General features: G+C 37.7%; 1 protein-coding gene across 7 annotated transcripts in view; it reads left to right on the plus strand.

Moving 5' to 3' along the window:
- Positions 1 to 15,889, plus strand: part of LOC138692862 (zinc finger protein 708-like) — a 140,968-nt gene that overhangs the window by 64,158 nt on the left and 60,921 nt on the right. For 4 of the 7 annotated variants that reach the window (XM_069816159.1, XM_069816158.1, XM_069816161.1 and 1 more), the window contains exons 3-4: positions 7,053 to 7,129; positions 11,189 to 11,326. In XM_069816159.1, the coding sequence (XP_069672260.1) occupies positions 7,053 to 7,129; positions 11,189 to 11,326 (215 nt within the window). The other 3 variants (XM_069816153.1, XM_069816156.1, XM_069816154.1) reach the window with 3 other exon arrangements.

A 15,889-nucleotide genomic window follows, 5' to 3' on the forward strand; every position in this document is an offset into this window, starting at 1 on the left:
ACTACCTTGACAAACAGATTACCATCCCGATCGTAACGTTCCATGGCAGGGTTATTCTGTACTCGATTACAAACAATTAGAGGAGACAGAACCAGGACGGTGCAGCGAATACGATTTGATACAATCAGAGTTCATAGCGTGAAAGAGCGCATCCGAAACTATACGAAATTTTGTCCACCAGTAGACTTAATACGATACGGAACGATGCTCCTCATATAGGCCTACATTTTCGCGAATTTTCTTAAGGTCTCTATCTAGTTATGCTTTTTGGTTCATTCATCAGTCTGTTTCAGTAAAGTGCACGCAGGCTTATTTATCATCCATCTCATAATCCATTTCGTTTGTTATTGACAGTTAAGGTAAGCGTTCACTACATCGTATCGCACTGCTCGTACGAATCGCACGCAACGGATATTTTAAGTGCAGTGCGTTCACTGTAATGGCTTCACCTCATCGCCTCAACGGATTCCCCTATCAGCTGTTTAAAACATGACGTCGTACGATATTGACATTACTGAAAGCAAAGGAATTGAGGTTAGGTCTATTAATTACGTCTGTTAGCGAATAAGAATTTGTGATTGCTTCATGCGTCTTAATTGAAGAGGAAGAAACGAAAGAAATATAGGTTACGTAATATATTTGCAAGAAATGACTTGATTACTGTAATGGGAACACCTGAAATTATATAATTCTTCGCAATTTTCTACACGCGAAATAAGTTTTCCGTCTGCCATTTTGGCAGTTGTAAGGAGACCCACTGAGTCCACTCCTCTTCAATGTAGCAACTGCAGATATAATGGACATAAAGGACAACCATGCCCCAACGAATATTGTTTTTTTATTGGGTTATTTTACGACGCTGTATCAACATCTAGGTTATTTAGCGTCTGAATGATATGAAGGTGATAATGCCGGTGAAATGAGTCCGGGGTCCAGCACCGAAAGTTACCCAGCATTTGCTTGTATTGGGTTGAGGGAAAACCCCGGAAAAAACCTCAACCAGGTAACTTGCCCCGACCGGGATTCGAACCCGGGCCACCTGGTTTCGCAGCCAGACGCGCCGCTGACCGTTACTCCACAGGTGTGGACTCCCAATGAATATATATATATATATATATATATATATATATATATATATATATATATATATATATATGCCGATGTCATGGCCATGACAGCAAAGAACATAGAAGACCTACAACACACCTTCAACAGACTTGTAACCTGGGCAGACCAAAACGGTCTAACGTTAACGAGAAAAAGACACTACAGATGACTTTCCGTAGAGGAGGGAAACGGAAGGCGCAAGGCACATTAACATACAAAGGTGATGACATAAAAATCACAGACTCCTTCAAATATCTTGGAGTGACATTCCAGACAACAGGAACCACTTTCGGCCTACATGCTGAAGAAAAAGCCATAGCCGCCACTAGAGCCATCAACGACATACGACACCTACAGGACATATCTGTTGAAGCAGCTATGAAGTTGTTCCATGCAAAGATCATACCTATCCTTACCTATGGCATAGACGTGGTTTGGGAGTATCTAAAGAAAAAGGACTTGAAAGCGTGGGAAAAAGTCAAAGCCACATATCTGAAAAGGGTACTCGGAGTGTCGAAGTTCACACCATCCAGGCTGGTCTATGTGTTAACAAGGGAACCCTTTCTGATCGAGGATCTACGGTATTCACTACTTCTGCCTTCCACAGACGCGTACAAACAACTTCTAGAAGAGAATACACAGAAAAGGAACAACATAGACGACGAATTCTACGCCACTAGCGCCATGGTCGACCGAAGCTGGACTGGGACCAATCAACGCATGAGGAACGTAGTCACAAGACTAGCAGTGCATGGATTTCACTTCACAGTGTGCACAATTCCATATAGTGTCCGAGAAGTGTGTGTGTAAATTCTGTGGTACAAGGTGTGACAAGTACCACGTCCTGCAGTGTACCGAGTGCCCAAAAACAGTGACCGAACTTAGCACAGAAGACTAACGAACACACTTGTGCGCATTTCTTCTTTCTTAATAGTAACAGTTGACCAATTAAAATTGATTTATTAAAGAAGGCCAGGTTCGCACGCATCGGAAAAGTTGCCCATCCGAGAAACGTGGACGGATCGGATTTGCCGTGAGACGATGCGTCCGATACGATGTAGTGAACGCGGTTACATAACAATTACAGCAAAGATAGTCTTTTTCCGATTCGCCCGATGTGTGCAATACGATGTAGTGAACGCTTACCTTTACTAGTTATAAGAAGAGGCTGGTCGTTATGTAGGTAGAATTACACTGGACCGAAAAAAAGAGTGCTTTCCTGCGTATGGCAACATTATTATGGGATCGGTACGAACTGGTTTTGTGATAATTGCCTATGAAAATATAACAGAAATTCATCGGCATGCTATTTGAGAAAGAAGAAAAAGTATTTGAGGCGGTTCGGGTGAGATTAGACCCCTTCGAAGTTACCACATTTTGTCTTCAGAGTATTGTGCCCGTTGCTTACGAGATTATTCTCGTAAGCAACGATTGTGCCACAAATTTCAAGTCATTTTCAATAGCCTATTTACATTTTGGATTGCTCAGTTGATCATCAAATATTTTGGTAATCATTTTCTGTCGGAGATTTGTAGCCCAATCTGTGCATTTCCCAAAAACCGAAAATTAAAACATTGTTACTGTACTGATACTTTAGGGATAATAAATTTGGTGCATTAATTTTCAACATTTATAGTTAAGTACGCCTTAAAATAAAATAGTAATAATACTGTAGTATAGTTGTATTAAAATATAGATAGCGGCAAGAAATGATATTTGGCAGGTTTGTATAAAGTCCAAAAATTATTACATTATTCACTGTCACTGCATCCTTGATCATCTCATCCTCAACATGTCGTTAAATATAGTTGCAACTATGTATTAGTATATGACGTGGCTAATGCTACAGACTGGCTGTTGAGTCAGGTATATCAATCCATTATATTATTCCATACATTTAATTATATGGTTAAATTGTATTCTATATAAGCGTAAGTTACATGATCTACTCCTCACAAACGGAGTTTGGCCCAAACAAGATAGAATTTTGGAGTAAACAGCAGGCGCGGCTCAAGGTGTAGCAAGTTTGCGCTACACCTAAAAAAATTTACAAGTTAAAATATTGTGGTCTATAAGTATACGATTGGTATGATTAGCTGTAGTAAGTTTCTCATCCAACTAGAGTCGTTTGTAGGAGCCTCATCGTTGACTTTCCACAGTAAACGACCGTGCTTCTTATGGGGACTGGCTTGATCTTTGGAGAATGAGAGGGGTGTTGTCCAGCGTGGATTTTAAGTTGTTGATAAACGAACAAGGAGGTACTAAACGAGCTTTGAAAAATGGAAGCAGAATGCAGAGCTACTGATGAGTGACAGTGAATGAGTTAAGAGAGGTGGAAAATAATTACCCCACGACTGCAGTTTGGTGCAAAAACAAGTTTTTTTTAGAGGGTGAGCTTGATTTTTTTACTAATGCTTTTGCTTTCCGTGTCCACTGCAGTTATTTGAGTTGAGTTGGTTGAGAGCACGTGGTGGCGCGTACGAGAAGTTTCAGTGGTTATGGGGCTGTGAAAGAAGAAAATCTTTGTTCTCTTTTCCTTGTGTTTCGTTTGAAGAATAGGCGTATACAAAGCAACTCCAGGATCACTCTAAAATCACGAAAACTCAACAGAGTTAATAGGTGAGGTTTTGAAAATTTTTACGACTGTATCATGGTAGGCTTAATATTTTGTAGTAAGAAAGTAAACGACCAAAATTTTGAAGTACCAGCCGCCACTGGTAATCAGCATTCACGCACAGTCTAGTATATACAGTCACGAAGCTCAATACGTAGTAAATATGCTTCCATAGATAGTTGCTAACCACTAGGATCGCCTCATTACAGACTATGCGAAATATTACCGGCATAGTATTTTAAGATTTAATTGTTGGTGAGGAATGCGTATTCTGAAATTTTCCCCAGTCTCTTGTTCCTAGCACCCTAACAACTTAAGCTTCGTGACTGTATATTCTAGACTGTAATTCACGCATTTTCCATCTGCATTTCAGTCCATCTCTAGTTTATGATATACACTTGCTCATAGAGGATAAATGTACCGGTACTTCATTATTTATGCTCTATATAAAAATTGGACATATTATTCCACTCCTTGCCTTTTTGATAATTACTCAAATAAGCTATAAAATTAAAGTATTGATTAGTAGAAATTGATGTCATCACTGGGAGAGCCGTGGCTAACGAGTAGAGATGTACTTAACAACTTAAGCTTCGTGACTGTATATTCTAGACTGTAATTCACGCATTTTCCATCTGCATTTCAGTCCATCTCTATTTTGTGATGTACACTTGCTCATAGAGGATAAATGTAGCTACTTGATTCTTTACGCTCTATATAAAAATTGGACAGATTATTCATCACAGGAATTCTACTCCTTACCTTTTTGAAAATCATTCAAATAAGCTATAAAATTAAAGTACTGATTAGTAGAAATTGATGTCATCACTGGGAGAGCCGTGGCTAACGAGTAGAGCTGTATGCCCACCCATCCCACCCTAAATAGTACCTCACTCATATCCTATGAAAATCGTCATGCGTGAATGGAGAATACGGCCATATTTCGTTAATGTGACAGTGTTATCAACATAGTAATAATAATACACACCTAATCTAACCTAACCTCTCACATAATACTACTACACACACAATCAAACTTAACCTAACCTGTCACGTAATACACAACTAACCTAACCTAATCTAACATGTCACATAATATTATACACCTTTAGTAACATTCCGTTTGCATGTATTGGCAACGCTACTAGTCGTGTCGGCTGGCCATCTAGTGAAAGTGGATCGCAATGCCAGGCAGAAAATATGGCGACTTTCATAATAATTACATTTATTTCATTCAGTGTATGTTTTGTGATATGTATGATACAATAAGAATTGAAATGTGTTCTGGCTGTGATTAAAGTATTGAAAATAGCATTATAGCATCACATTGGCAGTCATAAAAGTGTGCAATATTCGTTGAGTGGTCGGTGAATAGTGTACCTTGCTTGAATTTTCGAAGTAATTCGAAATGGCGTGCCCAAACTCGACAATTAATAGATAATAGATTAAATAATGAAGAAAATAAATATCAGACAGAATTACAAATTGGTACAAATAATATCTCGATTATATTTTAATACCAGTATTATGGTAATGTAGGCCAAGGTCAGATAGATAATACTCCATCAGTACCTATATTCCATACTAAAATAGATATGGTTCTTATTGGAAATATAAAGTAACAAAAGCTGATAATTAAGAATAAACACGCAAACGCACGCGCGCGCGCGCGCGCGCACACACACACACACGCACACACACACACACACACACACATTCACACACAAGTACATATATATGGTGGAAGTGGAATAGCCTTGCAGATTTCGAGAGCGAAATGCTCACGTTGAATGCAACAGAAAAGTATAATATCATATTGATGTTTTCTCAGAAAAGTGTGTTCCTTTCCAAATATTTAACAACCTCTTATTCGGTAACTATTGGGAATAAGAACGTGATTTTTGTCCATATCGATAGGAAATCTAATAAAGAATAATTTATCCCTCTCGCGTATTTCAATAACATGCACGATTACCGTGTAAATTTAATTTTAAAAACCTCTAAATTCAAGCCATTGCACGATGCTATTAAGTGGCAACGTCTTGGTAGACAACAGCTAACGTACTGAGGCTCACTGAGTTCGTTGATCTCTTACATATATATCACGGGTAGAGTGTGTTAAGGACGATGTTGCCGGACTGCTGAAACTTCTAACTTAATTTTGTAATTAACAGTGCATTTTATCACAAAACGTAATATATATTTTCAATCCATTTGAATGTACCCTATCGTCGTTTTCAATCTGCAAGGTTATTTCATTTCCACCCTATATAGGCATATATATTTACATATATATATATATATATATATATATATATATATATATATATATATATATATATATATATACCTGTGTGTGCGTGCGTGTTTTTTTTTACATATTATATTAACAAAAGATGACAATTAAAAAAACACTACGAGAAAATAAAGTCTTTATAAGTATGTCAGTATAGTCAACAATAACACATAGTATAAATAAAGAAAAAAGTAATAATATATTTACAAACATACTAAAACACATAGACAATGCATACTTAATTCACCATTGAACTTCAATTAAAATGTCGTCACCTCTCTTGCACCTACTTCCATACTCATTTACCTCCACCCATAAAAGACTCTGATCCATTAACATACAAGATAGAAGCATCATGGCCACTGACAGCAAAGTATATGACTTCAGAACGGTTGTATAGATTGTTTAAGGCGTAATAGTTTTTTTTAACACAAATTGACTTATACCCTTATAAATTCTCTAAATCAATAGCATTAATATTTTTTCGATATTCAATCGTAAACTTTCCTACTAGTTGAGATTTATTTGCGGGCCATGTTCCTCCCTTTTCAATTACATTTCTTAATTTCTCCCTCTCCTCGTCGAGTTTGTTCCATTCATATAAGATGTTATTATCTGTTTGCTCTCCTTCTCTACAGGAACAGATTGAGTGTTCAGTGATGTGGAATCATTGGTAGTATGCTCTTAGTCTTCCCTGTCGTATTAACATTGTAGTGAGCTTTTGTGTCAGTCTAACTTCAGTTTAAATCTTTGTGCGACTGTAGGAAAATATCTGGTTCCTTCTTCTTTGTGGTGTTTCTCCATTCATTTTCCTATTTTGCTATACTTTTCTCTCATAATATTTTCCGAATGGTGCATTTTGGGACCTTTTTGCAGCACCTTTTTTCTGTGTGTGTGTGTGTGTGTGTGTGTGGTGTGTGTGTATTTGTGGGTGCGTGTGTGTCTTGGGAGATGTGGGGGTATTATTACATCATGGTAGACAAATGGCTGACATATTCTTTGTCAATTTAATCATCTTCTTATTTTCTTTTTCAGTCGTGATGGACGTGATCAAGATGGAATATGAGAGCGACCCTCTGGCAATAGAAGGAAGGGTCATTCCATGCAAAAAAGTATGTTTTTGAACCATGATGTCTCAAAAGTTAAAAATATTGTAGTAGGTTATTTTGAATGTTCTAAATATGAATTTCACGCAATATTATATTTATATGCTTCATAGTTTGGCAGCAATCTGCATTTAAAATATTGGTTTAACAAAGAACAGTTTCATTCACTGAAGTTTTCTTACTATGTAAAGGGAGATGGAAAAATCATTTCAATGCAATTCGAAGAAGAAGAGCCTTGTTTGTAAATGCCCTTAAAATGAAAAAAAAAAAAAAAACATATATATATATATAATTTTTTAATGTTACCCACCGTAAAATAATTTAAAAAAATATAGAACACCAAATGCACCTCATTTTTACAGATTAAAAAAGTGTGTTTAATTCTTTATGGAATATTGATCCCACTGTAAAAATTTCAGAATGCAGACTTAAATATCATATCAGTTTTTAATAAAAATAACTCACCAGAACAAAGGAGCTCAGCAGATAGGCTCTCCTTTCATACAGAATGTTGCGCGATCAAGTTCAGGGAGACGGTCGTTTGAGATTACTCATTGTTACGAAGTCTCGCGAATGCTGTGACCGCCAAACACAGCACGCGATTATCGACTGTCGGAACAAAGATTAATGATTTTATTAATTTAATTATTCATAGGTTTTTTGAGATTATGTCATAAAACTTGGGAGATGGATTAGGAATAAGATTTTCTTTAATACGAATGAAATTGGCATGAATTTAAATTGGTGGAGTCGAATATAAAACTGAATGAGGCGTTTTTATGAGCATGCCTTAATATTATTCAGATTAGTCTTTAAGGTATTAAAATATGGTTATTCAGGTTTACAATAGCGTGTGTTTAATTTCGATGACACTTGATATAGGATGTCTAGAATATTTTAAATGATGGATAACATGTAACTGCCACCCATTTTTCAATCATCCGTATGACTAAAATATTAATAGTTGGTCATAGTTGGCAGTTTAATTTATTTTCATAATAATATTATTATATTAAAATCCCAAAAAAAATTCATGACATCGCTGGCATATTCTTAAAATTTTGTATGGAATTACCCAGAAGTAATAACACAGAAAGACCTATGAAAGAGGAGAAGCCTTTACCTGAGGTATCATAAATTGAGAGTAATTGTTGCTTATAATTTATTTTCCAAATGCGTCGTTTATAACAATATAGCTTATCGTGTAGCATCCTAGAATGACTCTGGGCGTGACAGCCCACAAAGGGAGAATGCCGATCACCTGACTGCTGGCATCACATCCACATACCTCAGTGATGGTGCACTATTGTCCAACCAGTACAAGAATATCTTATGGTTACCATGATGTTCCCCCTGCCACAATAGCTGGTCTGCAGAACCACATTTTTCCACCTGTTGTAGTTGCTCTGTGTGGTCTGAATGTTGGGAGGACTGCGGTATAATACATTGGTTAAAGTTTCATGACAAAATTTCTGCTCCAAAGAAGACTCATGAACTGTTGCTTCGGAAAAATTCACTTCTTAAACTGTAGAAGTAGGTAATTTTTGTACTTGTTATACTTTTATCAGCAACTGGCTGATGTTGCTGCTTAAAACATGGCACTGATTTATTTCTTACCTTGGTCATAGCTTTGAATTACTGATTAAATAGCTTCCATTTGAACTTGTCTCGCTCTAGTAATATAATGGCAGATGTCAGAGGTCGTAGATAATTGCTGCTCAAATCAACATTTAAGAACAACTCTGCTATTTTCTGCCACTGATTACTCTCAGAAGAAACATTTAATACAAGAACTCATTACATTTTCTGTAATAACTTAGGAGATTTCCAGAAATGAAATATATTTGTATATGGGAATAGAAAAATGAAGTAAGCATATACTACTTACTTACTGACTTTTAACGAACCCGGAGGTTCATTGCCACCCTCACATAAGCCCGCCATCCTGAGCAAGATTAATCCAGTCTCTATCATCATATCCCACTTCCCTCAAATCCATTTTAATATTATCTTCCCATCTACGTCTCGGCCTCCCCAAAGGTCTTTTTCTCTCCGGCCGCCCAACTAACACTCTGTATGGATTTCTGGATTCGCCCATACGTGCTATATGTCCTCCCATCTCAAACGTCTGGATTTAATTTTTCCTAATTATGTCAAGTGAAGAATATAATGCGTGCAGTTCTGTGTTGTGTAACTTTCTCCATTCTCCTGTAACTTCATCCCGCTTAGCCCCAAATATTTTCCTAAGCACCTTATTCTCAAACACCCTTAACCTATGTTCCTCTCTCAAAGTGAGAGTCCAAGTTTCACAACCATAAAGAACAACCGGTAATATAACTTTTATAAATTCTGACTTTCAGATTTTTTGACAGCAGACTGGATGATAAAAGCCTCTCAACCAAATAATAACAGGCATTTTCCATATTTATTCTGTGTTTAATTTCCTCCCGAGTATAATTTATATTTGTTACTGTTGCTCCCAGGTATTTGAATTTTTCCACCTCTTCAAAGGATAAATTTCCAATTTTTATATTTCCATTTCGTATAATATTCTCGTCACGAGACATAATCATATACTTTATCTTTTCGGGACTTACTTCCAACCTATCTCTTTACTTGCTTCAAGTAAAATTCCCGTATTTTCCCTAATCGTTTGTGGATTTTCTCCTAACATATTCACGTCATCCGCATAGACAAGCAGCTGATGTAACCCATTTAATTCCAAACCCTCTCTGTTATCCTGGACTTTCCTAATGGCATACTCTAGAGCAAAGTTAAAAAGCAAAGGTGATAGTGCATCTCCTTGCTTTAGCCCACTGTGAATTGGAAACGCATCTGACAGAAACTGACCTATACGGACTCTGCTATACATTTCACTGAGACACATTTTAATTAATCGAACTAGTTTCTTGGGAACACCAAATTCAATAAGAATATTACATAAAACTTCTCTCTTAACCGAGTCATATGCCTTTTTGAAATCCATGAATAACTGGTGCACTGTACCCTTATACTCACATTTTTTCTCCATTATCTGCCGAATACAAAATATATGATCAATAGTTGATCTATTACGCCTAAAACCACAGTGATTATCCCCAGTAATATCATCTACATATGGAGATAATCTTCTCAAAAATATATTGGACAACATTTTATATGACGTCAACGAAAGTGATATTCCTCGAAAGTTACTACAGTTAGACTTGTCCCCATTCTTAAAGATAGGTACGATTATGGACTCCTTCCATTGTTCTGGCACAATTTCCTTTTCCCAAAGAGCAAATACAAGCTTATAAATTTTGTTAGATAATGCACTTCCACCCTCTTGCTGGAATTTGATCGATACCTGGAGACTTATAATTTTTCAAATTTTCTATCGAAATTTCGACATCTGAAAGTGTGGGTTCGGGTATAAATGGCGCAGCAGTTTGTATGTGAATTTCGTCCTGATCCTTTTTATTTGACCTATGTATATTTAGTAGTTGTCCAAAATGGTTTTTCCATCTGTTCAGGATTGAATGAGAGTCTGCAAGGAAGTCACCATTCTCATCCTTGATCACGTTTACCCTTGCCTGATATCCATTCTTAAATTCCATAATGCTCTTATATAAATCTCTAATGTTTTTATTTCTACTATTTGTTTCTACCTCATTCAGTTTTTCCTTCAAGTAATCTCTCTTTTTATTCCTAAGTGGATGATTTGCTTCCCATCTTTTATTGAAATAATTAACTCTATTCGCCGCAACTGGATCCTGTAAGAATTTCAATTTTTTACTACTACCATGCAACAGTCTTCATCAAACCACGGTTTCTAAGTAAGCATGTACTTGAACAAAACAATATCATATTATAGAGCTATTCTTGTACATATTGTGTTACGAGCCCTTTTGTACAAATTGTGTCACTACTTATTCTGCAGTGTGTACACATGCTTTCGTTGACACCAGGATTTAATAATAGAGTAGAAAGAATTAAAAAATGGGCACTTATTTTTCGTGAACAACTAAACTACTACATAATATTATGATATATGTAATAACTGTTATGTTTTGTGTATTGCAGGAAGGAAATGTATTAGATGAGCAAGTGATTGGAATAAAGACAGAATGTATGGACCACAGCTATGATGTACAAACTGAGATGACATTTGATGAAACCCCTGTATCAAATGACTTTCCCATCGTGAAAAGCGAAGTTGAGGTGAGTGCAGTTTATAAAGTGAATTGGTCAGTAGTTCTCTCTCTGTTATTTACTGGCTGATGTGCTGCTAGATTCAGGTGACCAAGGCATACGATTTTTGCTCTAGTGTTGTCTATTCCTTTATCCTACATCTTTCGTGAGTCTTTTCCACCCCAATGTCATCGTTGAAGTTACAGTGTCGAACATTCACTCAATCATATACAATTGGATTCAAAAAGAATGGGCCGACTCTTGGTAGTTTAAATGTAAACTTTTTAAGTCAGGTTCACATGAGTAAACTCATTGCTTTCGTAGGCAATGCTGTGATGTTTGTTCCAGTTCATTCTTTGATAGTGATCCGTTTACAATGTGGCAAGTGCAATGAGGTGGTGTAGCGTAGGGGTAAGGTTACTGATTTTGGAACCAGAGATTGTAAGTTCGCTTTCCGGCAGGTTTGATTTTTTTTTGTATTATTTTATATTTTTAATAACAAGTGTTAGTGGAATTTGTTAATGAACTTGGTTATGCAAGTCTTGCAAACACATTATAACCCATCATTCGTGGGGTATTTTTAGGTATGACCTGGTCCGTATACAAAATTGTGTATTTGCTTCCTGAAGAATCAGAAGCACATAAAATATAAATAAACAAAAAATGTGCAAAAACATACATAAACAAAACTAGTAATTCATCCACAAACCACAAACATCAACAACTGCCCTCATTCTGCGTGGCAAGGAGTCCACAAGTTTATGGAATAGGCGTAAATCCATGGGCACCTCCTCCCATGCATCTAGTACTCTGTCCCACAATTCGTCTGCTGTTCATACAGGTGATTCTGCCCAATTACAGTGTAAGATCCTTTTCAATCTAGGCCACACATTTTCAATCGGATTCATATCAGGTGAATTTGGAGGCTATTTGAGCAGGTCGACATCAGACCTCCTCTTAAACCTCTTTGAATCATTTCCCTTTATATCCACACAACTTGCGTGGGCTGACGAAACGCCAGAGACCCACATCGAGTGCACACAATCTCCGTTTGACTTGGAATTGTGGTTTTCTGTTAACATACACAATGACGTATATATTATGCAAATCTAGTCTTTCAAGTAAAGCTCCCTGTAAAGCAGATTTGAATAATTTCAAGGGAAAATTTGTTCCGGGGCCAGGTATCGATCCCGGGACCTCTGTTTGAACGTACCAGCGCTCTTTCCAACTGAGCTACCCGGAAACTCCACCCGACACTGTCTCAACTTTTGCCTTTATATCCACATAACTCGCATGGGCTGACGAAACGCCAGAGACCCACATTGAGTGCACACAATCTCTGTGTGACTTGGAACAATTTTTCCCTTGAAATTATTCAAATCTGCTTTACAGGGAGCTTTACTTGAAAGACTAGATTTGCATAGTATATACGTCACTGTGTATGTTAACAGAAAACCACAATTCCAAGTCACACAGAGATTGTGTGCACACGATGTGGGTCTCTGGCGTTTCGTCAGCCCACGCGAGTTGTATGGATATAAAGGGAAAAGTTGAGACAGTGTCTGGTGGAGTTCCTGGGTAGCTCAGTTGGAAAGAGCGCTGGTACGTTCAACCAGAGGTCCGGGATCGATTCCCGGCCCGGGAACAATTTTTCCCTTACAGTTATTCAAATCTGCTTTACAGGGAGCTTTATTTGAAAGACTAGATTTGCATAATATATATGTCACTGTGTACGTTAACAGAAAACCACAATTCCAAGTCACTCAGAGATTGTGTGCACTCGATGTGGGTCTCTGGCGTTTTGTCAGCCCACGCGAGTTGTGTGGATATAAAGGGAAAAGTTGAGACAGTGTCGGGTGGAGTTCCTGGGTAGCTCAGTTGGAAAGAGCGCTGGTACGTTCAACCAGAGATCCCGGGATCGATACCCGGCCCCGGAACAATTTTTCCCTTGAAATTATTGAAATCTGCTTTACAGGGAGCTTTATTTGAAAGACTAGATTTGCATAATATATACGTCACTGTGTACGTTAACAAAAAACCACAATTCCAAGTCACTCAGAGATTGTGTGCACTCGATGTGGGTCTCTGGCGTTTTGTCAGCTCCCGCGAGTTGTGTGGATATAAAGGGAAAAGTTGAGACTGTGTCGGGTGGAGTTCCTGGGTAGCTCAGTTGGAAAGAGCGCTGGTACGTTCAACCAGAGGTCCCGGGATCGATACCCGGCCCGGAACAATTTTTCCCTTGAAATTATTCAAATCTGCTTTTCAGGGAGCTTTATTTGAAACACTAGATTTGCATAATATATACATCACTGTGTGCGTTAACAGAAAACCACAATTCCAAGTGACACAGAGATTGTGTGCACTCAATGTGGGTCTCTGGCGTTTCATCAGCCCATGCGACTTGTGTGGATATAAAGGGAAAAGTTGAGATGGTGTCGGGTGGAGTTCCTGGGTAGCTCAGTTGGAAAGAGTGCTGGTACGTTCAACCAGAGATCCCGGGATCGATACCTGGCCCCGGAACAATTTTTCCTTTGAAATTATTCAAATCTGCTTTACAGGGAGCTTTACTTGAAAGACTAGATTTGCATCTTTGAATCGATTGGCAGTGTGTACTGAGTGGTTGTCCTGCTGGAACAAAAGTGTTTCATTTGGATATCATTCTCGGGCATAAGGAATCATTACATTTTTGCCAAAATGTGTTGATATACTTCTGCCATAAACCGACCATGGATGCGTTGTAGAGGCTCTGCCCTAGTGTATGACATTCACCCCAACATGTAGCACTCACGCAACCTGACCTGTGAAGTCCCACGAAGTGTTCATCATATCAGTGGTCATCCATACGATACACACGGGCAGTACCATAAGTTGTACTGGATACAACGACATCGTCGAAGAAAATGGTATTTCTCTAGTTGAAGTTCTACTGGATAGTAGCATAAGCTAGACCAGCTGTCATCTAAGATTGCCAACTTCTTTGGAAGAAAATACAGGAGACTAAGGAACCGGCAGAATTTCACATAGGAAATTGACAAATTATTCAGTTCAGTTATTATAAAAGATTAAACAGGCAAACAAAAACGTTATTCTACACGTTGACAGTTAAGCTTAAATTAAGAGTATTTCGAGATCGGTTTTCTTTCACGTAATGCTTTTAATCTTTCTCTGTAATTGAAGTTGATTGCAATTTGGAGTTCTCAGTTGATTAAATGTGTCGCAAACCTGTTTCAAACATCTGTCTACTTATTGTCCATGAGAGAAAACACTATCTCGCTCTCTCTCTCTCTCTCTCTCTCTCTCTGTCTGTCAGAATTACTACCTGTTAAGCTTAGAATAAAACTCACCAGTTTTTCCAAATCTCCAATATTAACGTTAATTATTTTAAGCTGGTCAACATCAAAAACCCGATTCTGCCAAAAATTTGCTTTCCGTAGGGACTGCACATTTCAATGCATCTCTGGAACAACAAAATTCATTATGTAAATCATCTTCATTCACGATAAAATTAAATGTTTGAAATAAATGTTCCACTTTATGAAAAAATAAGGGAGGAAAATGCTCGAAGAGAAGAAAAATACGGGAGTCACTAGACTATTGAAAATTACTGCCAAATACGGGAGAGTTGGCAACCCTACAGTCATCAATACAATGCACTCTCGAGGTGGCATCTCTTACAGGACCACCATGCATCTGTGGCTGCTGGCGGATATGCTGCCTCCCAAACAATGGTTCATATAGTGATACACCACTTACCTGTTACCCATTTCAGTGAGTGCTGATGACCACTGAGCTAAACGGTCCACGACAGCGACATGATCCATTTTCAAATGTTCTTTGGTCGCAGTTCGACGAGACCTTATGTCACGCTCTCTAAAACATCTCCTTGCAGTTAGTGGGGAGTCAGGAAAGTTGGACGCCTCCTTCAATTCAAAGACACTTCGAAAAGGGTGGTTTTCAACTTCTCGGATTAAGATGACATCTTCTTCCCTTGTAGAAATGCGCGGCCGACCAGGAATTGGACAATTCGAAATTTCATTGTTTTCAAAAAATAATTTTGCCCACCTCTTAGTGGTTGTCAAAGGGACTCCAATCTCTCTTGCTGTGCTCAGTGCAGAGTAACCTATGCGAACGAGAGCAATGAGTTGTTGACGCTGTTGCTGTGTCTCCTCTATCTGCCATCCTGAAGAGTAATGACGAGGCAGTCTGTCAAGAATGTCAACGCTGCCTCTGAAAAATATATGTAAACAAAAAATACAGAAAGCTAAACTCCAATATGAGCTGAAGAATGGTAAACAGTATACTTCATTATTGCCATTATTAATACAAGTACAACTAAATTATATGTTTACAATGACTACTACACTTTTACTACATCGTACTACTTTTGACCAATGAAGCGGTATGAAAGGACGTGTTTCAACCAATCATGACTGTTTATCACTGCAATTTTATCACTTTCCAAGCATTTGTTTTTATTTTTTTAATCATTTCCCTAGCATTTTTGTATTTGTTTACTACATTCCAAACTGCAAATTCTTTACAGTATTACTGTCATTTGTTTCCCGTTTATATAGAAAACTGAAAATGGCGGAT

Source organism: Periplaneta americana, chromosome 17, assembly GCF_040183065.1.
Source record: "Periplaneta americana isolate PAMFEO1 chromosome 17, P.americana_PAMFEO1_priV1, whole genome shotgun sequence".
Taxonomy (NCBI): domain Eukaryota; kingdom Metazoa; phylum Arthropoda; class Insecta; order Blattodea; family Blattidae; genus Periplaneta; species Periplaneta americana.